This window comes from Schistocerca gregaria, chromosome 8 (genome assembly GCF_023897955.1).
Source record: "Schistocerca gregaria isolate iqSchGreg1 chromosome 8, iqSchGreg1.2, whole genome shotgun sequence".
NCBI lineage: Eukaryota > Metazoa > Arthropoda > Insecta > Orthoptera > Acrididae > Schistocerca > Schistocerca gregaria.
The window spans coordinates 501,109,613-501,123,586 of record NC_064927.1 but is presented as its reverse complement, the minus strand read 5'-3'; the positions used below and the strand labels follow the sequence as shown (position 1 = coordinate 501,123,586).

The window sequence follows — 13,974 nt, the reverse complement described above, 5'->3', positions numbered from 1 at the left end:
ACAAACTTTGCTGCTACATGTTTCATGCCAAAAACATCTGAAAAAAAAAATGTTTGTCATAAACCAAAGGATATGGCAGCATCATCAGCAACCTTAGAAACATTTTCTTTGTTTCTTCCACACTATCATCAATAACACATACACTAGTGCGTCCAGGGTAGTCATAATCTGCAATATCTTCTTTACCCTCTTTGAAATGTTTATACCACTTATAAACTCTTGTCTCATTCATAGCAGATTTTCCCCAAGCCACTGTCAACATTTTGAATGTGGTGCTGCACTTCATTCCATTTTTCAAGCAAAATTTAGTGCAAATTCTTTGATCCATCTTCTTTTAAAGTACAAATGTGCCAAACACTCAAAAGCAAATGTAATCTTTTCAACTGTTGACAATAAACTAAATAAAGCTGAAATTTAAACATACAACGCAAACATTTGTACCAAAAGGTAAAAATAGTTTGAAAATCAGGTTGCCATAATTAGAAGAGACTTTAATTATCCAATAACTGACTGGTATAATAAATTGGGCAAGGCAACACATTGTGTGAGAAACTGTTAAATGCATCCCCTGAAAATTGCTTAAAACAGATACTTCGGAAATCCACTCACAAAGACTGTTGGCAAGAAATAAATCTGACAACTTTGAAGATGTCTACACTGAAGCTGGTATCAGTAGTCATGAGGCAGTTGCAGCAACAATGATTACCAAAGCACAATGGGGAAATTAAAACGAGTAGAAAGACTTACATATTCAGGAAACTAGATAAAGAACCAATAGAGCTGTATACCAAGGAAGAAGATGAAACAATTAGCTATGGGCAGTAGTGTATAGAGAAACTGTGGCTCAAGTTTAGAAAAATAGTTGACCGAGTACTGTGGGAATACGTACATCAGAGAACACTTGTGATAGGAGGGATGCTCCACAGTTATAGTACCTGTAAAGTACCAGTCAATACTGCACAACATGTGTATAACAAAGCACAAAGGTGCAGATACAGAGATGTCAATCCAAATGCATTCAGCTGCCAAAAGGGCAACGTGCGAAGATCTTCGATGAATGCTATAACAGATCTGATACGGTAATCTCACAAAATGCAAAGAAATTCTGGTCATATGTAAAGACTATCAGTGGCACAAAAGTTAGTGTCTGTACGCTCACAGATTGCACAAATACAAACCGAAGGCAGGAAATGAAAAGCAGAGATTCTCAACACTTTCAAATGTTGCTTTAGAAAGAAGGATGCCTGAGTACAACCCCAGTTTAATTCTCTCAGTGCAACAAACACAAAGAGTGGCAGAGGCATCAGTGCCACTGGCATCAAGAAACACTTGAAACTGCTAAAACTGAACAGCACCCAAATGGATTCCCTGTGGGATTCTACTCAGAATTTCCAGATGAGTCAGCCCTTTCTCAATCATAATATACCATAGATCTCTGTAACAAAATAATGTTCCCAGTCATTCGAAGAAAGTGCAGGTCATGCCTATTCATGGAATAGGGAAGGAGAGGCAGCCTGCAAAACTACCGTCCGACAACCTCGACATCTGTCTGTCGTAGACTCTTAGAATATATTCTAAGCATAATGTAATGAGGTGTAACAAGCAGAATGACCTCCATACTTACAGTCGAGGATTCGGAAACAGTTTCTCCTTAATGTAGTATTACAGGAAGAACCCTGGGCCACATGCTCCCAAGTCATTTATATTGAGAATATGGTTACAGATTTTAAATTTCAGTTAAGACTAGCATTCGTATCCGACAGGATAGATGGCTCACGGCGCTCTCTGAAACCAGTCACATTTCAGGCTTGTCATGAAGTAGAGGATAAAAATGGCAGCAAATGAGGACTGAGAAATAATGAGGCAGAACTGACAGCCAGCACTCGTCTCACATATGACTGCTGACAGTCATGTATAAAAGTAAACTGACAGTTCCTTTTTCAGGAACAGAGAGAGTGAAAGATGGGGAAAGGTTGAAAAGGCAGGGCTCCCAGAAGAAGGAGGGGGCGAGGGAGAGGCTAGAAGAAGACCTGTCCCTCTCTCCTCTCCCACCCAAAGAAGAAACTATTAGTTCTGAAAGCTAGGTAATGCTGCCACTTTTATGTGTAGCTTTTGGTAGCGACAGCACTCGCGCCCCCCCCCCCCCCCCCCCCGCCCCTCTTCACTCTCATATTTTACCTCCTGAAGGTAGGTACTATTCCCCAGTGCTGATTTGAATTTATTAAGTTAGCAACTAAGTAAGTTAAGAAGATTTTTTTTTCCCTTAAAAGTAGCTACTTTTCTTTCTAGTGTATCAAACTAAGTCCCATAGTTATAAATATGTCTGAATGGATGAATTACGGTATTTCCATACTTTCTGGTTTTAATCTTCTTCAGAAACTCTTGAAACCTTAATCTTCCTTATTATATTTTAACTAGCATTCACTGTCTTCATTTAATCTGTGACCTTTTATACTGCCTGTGTGAATATCTTTGACACTGTTTGAATGGAAGACATATTCTGGATTTCTATTGATCCAAGAAATCTTGTCACATTTTGTTACACACGGAATAAGACAAGTCACAGTTACAATTAAGCATTCCAATCTGTGCTGCCGGAGATGGCAGACGTGTGTCGTAAGGTGTGCTTGATTATATGAAAATGTGTGTGTGTGTGTGTGTGTGTGTGTGTGTGTGTGTGTGTGTGTGTGTGTGTGTGTGTGTGTGTTTCTTTTCTGAAGAAGGCTTTGGACAAATGCTAAATGTGCAACAGTCTTTTCTTTGTGCCTGTCTGCAACTCAATGTGTCATCTTTACATGGGAAGCAATCTACCCTTCTCCTAATATTGTGGTTTACATTTTGTATAAATATTATACTTAACTCATAACAAGCAAAATGACAGTTAAATCTGTAGAATGAAATAAATCCACTAAAAACTGGCGGTACTTACGAAAACATTTAAACTGCTTAGTTTAGACTAATGATAAAAAGTAACAGTTACATCTCTAGAATGAATTAAATCAGCTACAAACCTATTTATGTACAAAAATATATTTAACTCATAATGTAATTGGATATATAATGTTTTCAAAAATTGATTATTTTTGTTAAAATATTTAACTCAGTTATTTGAGATTGGCTTTTGTCAACTCTTATACTGTACAGAAACAGATCTTTCGAAGTAATGTTTTTACTGAACTTGAATCATTCTCTAGTATTGTTGTACAGAATAGCTTTCACCTGCCTTACACTGCCACTCATTACACAGACATTGACTAACTACAGAAAAAACTTTGGAACGAGGGGTCTGATGCTCGTCCACATCTTTCTTTTTGTAAAAATATGTAAATATTCACATATAAAACTTACCAAACTGTACTTTTGCTTGAATTTTGACCTTTGCCTACCTCACATACCAATATTCTAAATGAATCAGTCTCCTATCACAATTTTTCCACAAACATTCAGCTTTTCTGTGTACAGTGTTCCACAGCTTCAATGCATTTAAACAATGGCACTACCAACCCACCAGATGCTGTTGTAACTTTTGTATTTAACTGTCCACAGGCAACTACTACAGTCAGTGAAGTGACCATGTTTTAGTGATGGACAAATATTACATCAAGTTTAAGGAATGTTCATTGGAACCATGTGAATATATTTACCAGTCAGCTGCACACATGAAAAATATCATTAGTAATTACTGCACAAACAGTCTATATAAATGACATACAGATCTCCAGAAACTGCAGCTAAGATGATGTAGTTTTGTTAGTAGTGGGTGTGATAAGGCATCCTGTGAAACATTACTAAGTGCCTCCTCTGAATACTACCTACAATAGATAGATAGGAAACCCACACATGAAGGAAATATACTGAATCTAATGGCAACAAATAGACCTGACCTCTTTGAAGCTGTTCACATTGAAACCGGTATTAGTGACCATGATATGGTTGTGGCAACAGTAATTACCAAAGCACAAAGGACAATTAAACCAAGCAGAAAGATAAACATGTTCAGTAAACTAGATAAAAAAAAATTCAGTAGTGTCAAATTTCAGTGAGAAACTTGAAACTTTCCGCACAGGCAGGACCATGTAGAGGAATTATGCCTCAAATTTAAAAGAGTAGTTGACCATGCACTGAATAGATACGTACACAGTAGAATAGCCCGTAGTGGGAGGGAACCTCCATCATATACAGTCACTGCACAGAAACTTTACAGAATAACAGGTGTAAAACAAAGTGTAGGGCTATAGATAGAGAGATGCTGAATGAAATGAATTTGGCTGTTAAGAGAGCAATGATTGATGCCTTCAATGACTACTGTAGCGGAATATTTTCAAGTGATCTTTCACAAAACCAAAAGAAACTGGTCATATGTAAAGACTGTTAGTGGCACCATAGTTAGTCTCCAGTCCCTAATGAATGAGACTGCAACTGAAATTTAGGGTAGCAAAGCAAAAGCTGAATGCTTAACTCCATTTTCAAATGTTCCTTTACAAAGGGAAACAGATGAGAATTGCCCCAATTTAATCCTTGTACCACTGAAAAAAATGAATGAAATTAATTTTAATATCACTGGTATTGAGAAACAGCTGAAAACATTAAAACTGAACAAAGCTCCAAGGCCTGATGGAATCACTGTCAGATTTTATTCTGGATTTGTAGCTGAGTTAGCCCCTCTTCTGACTATAATCTATTGTAGATTCCATGAACAAAGAACCATGCCCAGTTCTTGGAAAAAGGCATAGGTCACGCCCATCTACTAGAAGGCTAGCAGAAGTGATTCACAAAACTACCCTCCAGTATCTTTGACATCAATTTGTTGTAGAATCTTAGAACATATTCTGAGCTCAAACATAATGAGGAATCTTGAACAGAATGATCTCCTCAATGCCAGCCAGCACGAATCAGCATGGATTCTTAACACATTGATCACGTAAAACCTGGCTTGCAGTTTTTTCATATGACTTACTGAAAACTTTGGATCAAGGCAATCAGGTAGACGCAGAATTTCTCGATTTCCAAAAACTGTTTGACTTAGTACCACACCTACACTTATTGTCAAAAGTACAATCCCATAGTGTATCAAGTGAAATTTGTGACTGGCTTGAGAACTTTTGGTAGGGACGATGCAACACTACCTTGGATGGAGGGTCATCGCCAGACGTAGAAGTAACTTTAGGTATGCCCCAGGAGAGTGTGTTGGGACCCTTGCTATTCACGTTGTACTTTAATGACCTTGCAGACAATATTAATAGTAACCTCAGACTTTTTGCAGATGATGTAGTTATCTATAATGAAACACTGTCTGAAAGAAGCAGCATAAACATTCAGTCAGATCTTGATCAGATTTCAAAGTGGTGCAAAGATTGGCGACTTGCTTTAAATGTTCAGAAATGTAAGATTTTGCTCTACACAAAAAAAAGGAAACGAAAACAAAAAACTATCCTATCTATGACTAAAATGTCAATGAGTCACAGTCGGAATCGGCCAACTCATACAAATATCTGACTGCAACACTTTGTACGGATATGAAATGGAATGATCACATAGGCTCAGTCATGGGCAAAGCAGGTGATAAGACTTTGATTTATTGGTAGAATACTGGGGAAGTGCAATCAGTCTACAAAGGATATTGCTTATAAGTCACTCATGTGACTGGTCCTAGAATATTGCTCAAGTGTGTGGGCCCCATACAAAATAGGACTAACAGAGGGCATTGAACGTATACACGGGGAGGGGGGAGGGCGCAGTACGAATGATCACAGGGTTGCTTGATCTGTGGGAGAGTGTCATAGAGAGAGTGAAGGAATTGAACTGGAAGGCTCTTGAAGATAGAAGTAAACTATCCAGAGAAAGTCTATTAATGAAGTTTCAAGAATCCACTTTAAATGATGACTGTAGAAATACACAACAACCCCCTATGTATCACTCATATAGGGGTCATGAAGATAAAATTAATTACTGCATTAATAGAGGCATTCAATCAATCATTTTTCCTGTGTTCCATATGTGAATGGAATGTGAAGAAACCCTAATAAATGGTGCAATGGGATGTACCCTCTGGCATGCACTTCACAGTGGTTTGCAAAGTATACATGTAGAGGATATTTCCAGCTGATACTAGTGAAACTGTGAGTGATGCTGAAGAGTCTTTTTGGCAAATGATCAACCATGAATTCATGGTTCAATGCCAGCAAGATGACCATTCCTATGAAGCAAATATCATTCAATGTGGAATAATAAATGGAATCCAAGCTCTCCAACTGGCACTGGGCAGTAACGAGTTAGAAAGAGTATGAAGTATAAAACTTTAGAAATGTATATTGATCAAAACTTAAATTAGAGAGATCATGCAATTAAGCTCTTCCAGAGACTGTTCAGCACATTGCACTGTGAGAATCATTTCACTCCTCAGAAGGTGCTAGAATTCTAATCATTTGCAGGTTATGGAATGATATTTTGGGGTAAAACTAATAGTCGAAGAGGTGAAATTTTTACACAGCTCTGCAAGGGCGCACTGCAAGTACCTATTCCAAAAGTCGTGTTTGTGTCTGCTTAAGGTACCTTCCCTATACATATACAAATGTATGTTGATGGGAAGAACTAAACTTGGAGACCCAAAAATTAACAATGATTACCACAGTTATAACACTTGCAACTGGGGGAATCTCATTCTACAGCAGGCACAAGCAAACCATTGGTGTCATACTTCATAATGCAATGCCAACATACATAGAGATGGTGGAGAAGGAAACACATTTTAGAGCAGGGTTAAAAACATTTCTTGTAAAAAAGTGTTCCTACAACACAAGTGAATACATTATTTTATACAAATATTAGACCTTCATTAAGTAACTACCATACTTTTTAGTCTGGAGCTGTGCCATCTACAATGTGTCTCCATGAATTTTTCTGCTGCTGGTTTCTAGCTGTGGCTGCTTCAGATGTAGTGTGTGCACATGTTCACGCATGCTCTCTCTCTCTCTCTCTCTCTCTCTCTCTCTCTCTCTCTCTCTCTATCTCTATCTATCTATCTATCTATCTATCTATCTATCTATCTATCTATCTCTATCAGGTGAATTTTGGAATAATTTTGTTGAGAAGTTCATGGTCAACTTCCTGCCCTATCCTCATTTAATCTAGCTCTGGTCTGTACATGTTTAATACATGTATATACACTACAGGATGAACCACAACTCCACCAACGAACTTTCAGGGGCTGCTCACGGGTGCCTTCTGAGTGCTTTGGTATGGTGGTGGTGGTGGTTAGTGTTTAACGTCCCGTCGACAACGAGGTCATTAGAGACGGAGCGCAAGCTCGGGGTAGGGAAGGATTGGGAAGGAAATCGGCCGTGCCCTTTCAAGGGAACCAACCCGGCATTTGCCTGAAACGATTTAGGGAAATCACGGAAAACCTAAATCAGGATGGCCGGAGACGGGATTGAACCGTCGTCCTCCCGAATGCGAGTCCAGTGTGCTAACCACTGCGCCACCTCGCTCGGTTTTGGTATGAAAGACCTTTGGTATCCAGTGCCTTGTTATTGTGTGACTGTGTTTTATTCATCTCATGACTTACATTTGTAATCCATTTGTTCTGTGTACAGAAGACACATCAAAATATATAACACAGGGACAATTATTTTTACACTAATAAACAATATCACTAAAATAAATAAGAACAAAAAAATGGCTCTGAGCACTATGGGACTCAACTGCTGTGGTCATTAGTCCCTTAGAACAACTTAAACCTAACTAACCTAAGGACATCACACACATCCATGCCCGAAGCAGGATTCGAACCTGCGACCGTAGCAGTCGCACGGTTCCGGACTGCGCGCCTAGAACCGCGAGACCACCGCGGCCGGCAAATAAGAACACTAAAATATTTCTTGCAATATGTAAACATTGTATCCAGCTCAAATTTCCAATTATTCTTGCATAAATTCATCCACTGGGTAATAACATTTCAGTGTCAAGGTACTCAATGTGTGCCCAAATTTTATCCAGATTTAATCCTAAGAATTTGATCAAGTCCACTTCTTATATATCTTGATTGCTGTGAATAATCTTTTACTTTTTTTTGTGCATCATGTGAGTCTAAAATATACACTCATGTTCAGAAAGAACACAACACCTTGAACAATTACAAATAGGATGTTCATATTCATAGGGTGTGTACATTAGCAAATTCTGCAGAAATGATTAGCATTTGAAACACATTGGCCAGCAGATTCAAAGTCGACATCGATAGCGCGGCACGATACCACCAACTGGTAAAAGGTGCTTGCAGCTCTCGTTGACACTATACACTGATGGTAATGGATCAGTGTGACTTGAGCAGATGTACAGGAAGCCTTGCAGACATATGTGCGAATCATACTGTCAAACAAGTGAGTTTGAAAGAGGGTACATTATTAACAAGAGAGAATTTGATGCATATGTCTGCAAAATTGCTGCTTTTGTGGGACAAAGTGTTTCAGCACTGTAATGGGCAGGTGCAGAATGGTTCACAAAATGGCGTAGAACATGACAATATGAATCAGGTTGCACCGCACAGACTGCCCTCCAAGAAGATCGACACCTCACCGAATGGCATTGCAGGACAGATCTCCATCCTCCTCAGCTCTGGCACAACAGCAGAACAGTGTAACACATGATAAAATATCGGGGGTGACAGCCCATTACCATTTATTACAGCACGGGTTACGTGCACATCGTCCGCTTCTCCGCCTACCTTTGACCAATGTCTAGAAAACTGCTAGATGGCAATAGTGTATGGAACGGCATCACTGGGGACAGGAATGGCAGCAGATAGTGTTTTCAGACAAATCCAGTTTCTGTTTGCTTGAAAATGAAGGCTGCATTTTTGTTCGACGCACACCAGGGGAGAAGCATCACAGTGACAGCAAATCGCACAAAATGCAGTTCCAGGGCACTATGACCAGCATGACCCATGTGAATGACATCCCGCAAACCGTAACCACATGCTTTCTGCACAACACCCCTGATGCCATTTCTCAGCAAGACAAAGCACAACTATGTATTGCTGCATCAATACGGACCTTCTTGGTGTCACAGGATGTGAGTCTTTTCCGTTGCCCGTCAGATCACCAGACTTGTAGCCTAATGAAAATGTGTGGGATTTGGTGAAACGACGGGTGCAGCACTGTGACCCAAGGCCAGCACCACAGATGAATTTTGGAACCAGGTAAATGCAGTATGGATAGCTAAAACACAGGACACCATCCGCGTCTTATACGTGTCAATGCCATCATACATGGAACAAGTTATCAGGACCCATGGGTGACCCTGTGACTAATAGGCAACAGGACACATACTGAACCAAGGTTACTGAAATGCTAGTCATTTCTGCAGAACATACTGCAGTTGGAGTCACAAATGATGGTGGTTGAATTTAGCCTTGTCCTGCATCCCTACATCTGAGTGCTCTGCGCTGAATGCCATAACTAATGCGAGCATTAAACGTTATTGTAGCGAGTTGTTTAGTGAAATTTTGTACCCTTTGTTGCGAGCTGTCATTGCTGATGTTGGCGGTAAGTGATACATTCCACATAAGGAAGCAAAAGATTCAATTTGCAGGATATATGCTTTCTTCACGCAGAAAGCATGCGCATGGACATACCCCAATCCTTGTCCATGCCTTGACACGTGCCAACCCGTATTGTTTGTGTAGACCGATGCGTTTGTAGTTTGGTCCCTTCAGCCCCTGCAAATAAACCACCGTTCATGGATCGCACTACAATGTACATGTCCTGTGAATATGAACGTCGCACCTCTAGTCGCTCAAGGTGTTTTGTTTTCCCTGAACATGAGTGTGTCTCGATTCAACTGGCTCAGCTGAAACCGAGTTTCTAAGATGCTGAGGCTAATGATCAAAGAGTTTGGAATTTTTCTGAATCATGATTTTCAATTAACAAGAAGTATCACCTGCGAACAGAACTGATGGGGTGTTGACATTTAATGGTGAGTCATTAATATAGAAGAGAAACAGTACTGGGCCTAGTATGGAGCCTCAGGGAACACTCTGAGACATTTTTAACAATATTGTGAAAAGGAAAGTTGCCGCTCACCATATAGCGGAGATACTGAGTCACAGATAGGCACAACAAAAAGTCTGTCACAAATATAACTTTCGGCCACTAAGGCCTTAATCAATGTTAGACACTCCCCTCCCCCCCCCCCCCCCCCCACACACACACCTGCAGTCTCAGGCATGGTGAGAGTTTCGACTGAGGGGTAAGGAGGAGGCTGGGGCAGAGAGGGCGGGGAGGATAGAAGGGGTAGGGGTAGCGAACAGTGTTATGCTGTTGGGGAGTGCACAGGGATGAGGTGGAAAGAGGGTAGGGCAGCTATTTTCAGTTGGGAGATTAAAAGGAGGGCACTGGAGATGTCGAGGGGGGGGGGGGGGGCGATGGGGAGAAGGAGAGAAGTAAAAAGACTGGGTGTGATGGAGAAACGAGGGGTGTGTGGTGATGGAATGGGAACAGAGAAGAGGCTGGATGGCAGAGGACAATGACTAATGAAGGTTGAGGCCAGGAGGGTTATGAGAACATAAGATATATTGCAGGGAAAGTTCCCATCTGCACAATTCAGAAAAGCTGGTGTACATGGAAAGAATCCATATGGCACATACTGTGAAGCAGTCTTTGAAATGAAGATGTCATGTTTGGCAGCGTGCTCAGCAACACGGTGGTCCACTTGTTTCTTGGCCACAGTTGGTCAGTGGCCATTCATGTGGATAGACAGCTTGTTGATTGTCATGCACACATAGAATGCAGCACAGTGGTTGCAGTTTGGCCTGTAGATCACATGACTAGTTTCACAGGTAGTCCTGACCTGGATGGGATAGGTGACATTTGTGACCAGACTGGAGTAGGTAGTGGTGAGAGGATGTATAGGAAAGGTCGTGCATCTAAGTCTGTTACAGGTGTATGAGCCATGAGGTAAGGGGTTGGGAGCAGAGTTTGTGTAGTGATGGAGGAGTATATTGTGTAGCTTCGGTGGACGGCGGGGTTTACCACTGTGGAAGGGATGGGAAGGATAGTGGGCAGGACATTCCACATTTCAGGGCATGATGAGAGGTAGAGGGTTTGCTACATTTATACAGAATTCACTGAAGCACTCTGATACTGGAGTTGGACCTACAATAGTGTTTTCTTCAATGTTAATTTTTGAAATTTCTTGGTTACAGACTTTAACACCTAATTTAGATTTAATGACTGACCACACAGCCTTTGTCTTACTTTTACAGATTAAAATTAGCCTGTTAAGCTGCCTTGACAACTCTTTTAAATATAAAAATATAATTATGATTCATTTGCTCTGTTACCCCAATTACCTTTGCTTCTGGTGAAAATACCTTAACAGCAAAGAAACAACTTGTAATACGCAATTACCAAATTGTTAGCTACAGAACAAAATACAGGGAACTACAAAAATATTGTGAGGTGGTTGCCATTGGTGCAGGAGAGGTATGAGCATAGCATCTTTGTGCTGGTTTTCCATTGAATTTAGTGAAATCAAACACAAGGTGCATAAGAGACAATTATTCATCAGTAAACCTTTCCGCACTGCTGTGCATAAGTGTTAATGTAAATTAACGTGCAAGAAAAACAAACCCTTTACAGAGGAGAGCTGTACAGAACACAAACTAAGGGGTAAAGAGTGAGATGGGCATTACTGTTTTAAACAGCAAGTACCATGAGTGGTTGGAACAAGTTTGTTTCCGCACAAGCCCCACAGCACATACCACTGCCATTTGCACTGTTGTGCAGATATTCTCAGTGCAACACAGATACAAAGCTAATTGGGGCAAGGAACCAAATGAAATGCAGTAATACTGTAATGGGCCACCAGAGACTGTTCGTCTGTTTCAGAAGGTATCCCTGAACAATCTCTGAAGGTTTATTGATGGAGTTCTGATTGACTTGGTATACTATTTCTGTAATGTATCTGATATGTTATAAACCGTTATACTGAAACGTCAAAGAGAGAAAAACTAAACAAACAAATAACATATTTTACAGTGGCTCTGTGGCCCATGATCCTGTTTTTAGCTCATTTCTTCCCTTTGGAAATAACTCGAATTTGAAAGATCAAAGCTCGTCGAATATTGGAAGAAACATTGCAGGTAATTATAATTTCTTCTATGATAAATAGGCCACCACTCCTAAGAAATTATAGACTGCAGAATGATGGTAGGAACATGTCTGTTATGATGTCTTATAAACGATTGAAGTCTATCAGAGAAAAAAATAAGGTGTCATCTGTCTTGATGGGCGATATGTATGCCTTAAAAACGATTAGAATTCTACTTATACATACCAGTACCACCTGCTACATCCAGTAACCGTGTTCGTGGGGTCGGGCTGAGTCTGTATATGAATATGTCTTTCCATAGCCGATGCACTCCAAAACTCATTGCGTCATTCATTTTATCATAAGACGTAGCAACTGCCTCAAACACATGATGAACTACAGGGCAAAAGCATGTGCGTCATTATCAAGTATGCTGGAACGAGGAACATTTTCACTATAAGTGGTTTCACCACACTAACCTTTTTCAGCTTTCTCGCTCTCTTTTACTCTTTCGAAACCAAAGTGTGTCTCATTTTCATTGGAATCTTTATTTTGTGCATATACTGGCGAGTTTTTAACGCATGACAACATTAAACATCGCCGAGAACACGGTAAAATATTATGCAACGTTTTCGAAAATTTGAACGCCGCCATTTTTAAACCGCAGACAGCTGTTTCAGAGCCAACAACAAACCGTGAAGATGTAAACATACACTACAAAGTCTCTCTTTTCCAAATACAAAGTCACAGACATGTCTATGTACAAAGCTTAAAATATTTATCGTTGGAAAGAAAAATCGATATTTTCAATCGTTGTCCCTGAGTCAACAATACCATTAATTTTTCGGATTACGAAGTGTGAGCAGTCTTATACTGCAAATAAACAAATGTCTTCGGTTTCTTCCACCGACGACGAGTGAACTACGCGTAGCACACGAACATTCCTTTAGGAGTGCCGTGTATGTATCATTTAGCAAATAATAAAAAAAACAAGGATTTAAATATTTATAATTGTTATTATTTATTTATTCATTTATACACCATTTAGTATAATATAGTATTGGGCATTTTAGAAACATTACAGAAATAATATATATATATATATATATATATATATATATATATATATAAAGTAGTTAAGTGTAACATGAGGATAGGCGAGGATAAAGTGGCGCTACAAGAAAGCATAGCCGCGAGATCATTATCACACAAGTAACTAAAATGAATATGACCATTCATGTCATTGTATAGACAATCCTTCAGCAAGGTCCGAGCAGGCACACGGGGGGAGGGGTTTATTAGTTATTGGGAGCTCCAACGTTAGGCGGGTGATGGAGCCCCTTAGGAAAATAGCGGAAAGGTCGGGGAAGAAGGCCAGTGTTCACTCTGTCTGCTTGCCGGGGGGTCTCATCCGAGATGTGGAGGAGGCCCTACCGGCGGCGATAGAGAGCACTGGGTGCACCCGACTGCAAATTGTTGCTCATGTCGGCACCAATGACTCTTGCCGTCTGGGTTCAGAGGTCATCCTCAGTTCGTACAGGCGGTTGGCGGAGTTGGTGAAGGTGGAAAGCCTCGCTCGCGGGGTGGAATCAGAGCTAACTATTTGTAGTATCGTTCCGAGAACCGATCGCGGTCCTCTGGTTTGGAGCCGAGTGGAAGGCTTAAACCAGAGGCTCAGACGATTCTGCGGAGAGCTGGGGTGCAAATTTATCGACCTCCGCTATCGGGTGGAGAAATGTAGGGTCCCCCTGAATAGGTCAGGCGTGCACTACACGCCGGAAGCGGCTACGAGGGTAGCGGAGTACGTGTGGAGTGCACATGGGGTTTTTTTAGGTTAGAGAATTCCCTCCCTAGGCCCGACAAGACGCCTCCTGAGACGCGGCAAGG

The 13,974-nt window shown here is 40.6% G+C and overlaps 1 protein-coding gene across 2 annotated transcripts in view; it reads right to left on the bottom strand.

Moving 5' to 3' along the window:
- LOC126285364 (2-methoxy-6-polyprenyl-1,4-benzoquinol methylase, mitochondrial) overlaps nucleotides 1-13,005 on the bottom strand; it is a 177,107-nt gene extending 164,102 nt beyond the window's left edge. Inside the window, exons 1-2 of one of the 2 annotated variants that reach the window (XM_049984686.1) lie at nucleotides 12,567-13,005; nucleotides 12,334-12,483 (exon numbers count right to left, since the gene is read on the bottom strand). In XM_049984686.1, coding sequence (XP_049840643.1) covers nucleotides 12,334-12,483; nucleotides 12,567-12,798 — 382 coding nt within the window. In that variant the 5' untranslated portion in view covers nucleotides 12,799-13,005. The remainder of the gene's footprint in view (nucleotides 1-12,333; nucleotides 12,484-12,566) is intronic. The other variant, XM_049984687.1, reaches the window with a different exon arrangement.
- Nucleotides 13,006-13,974: the final 969 nt, after the last annotated feature.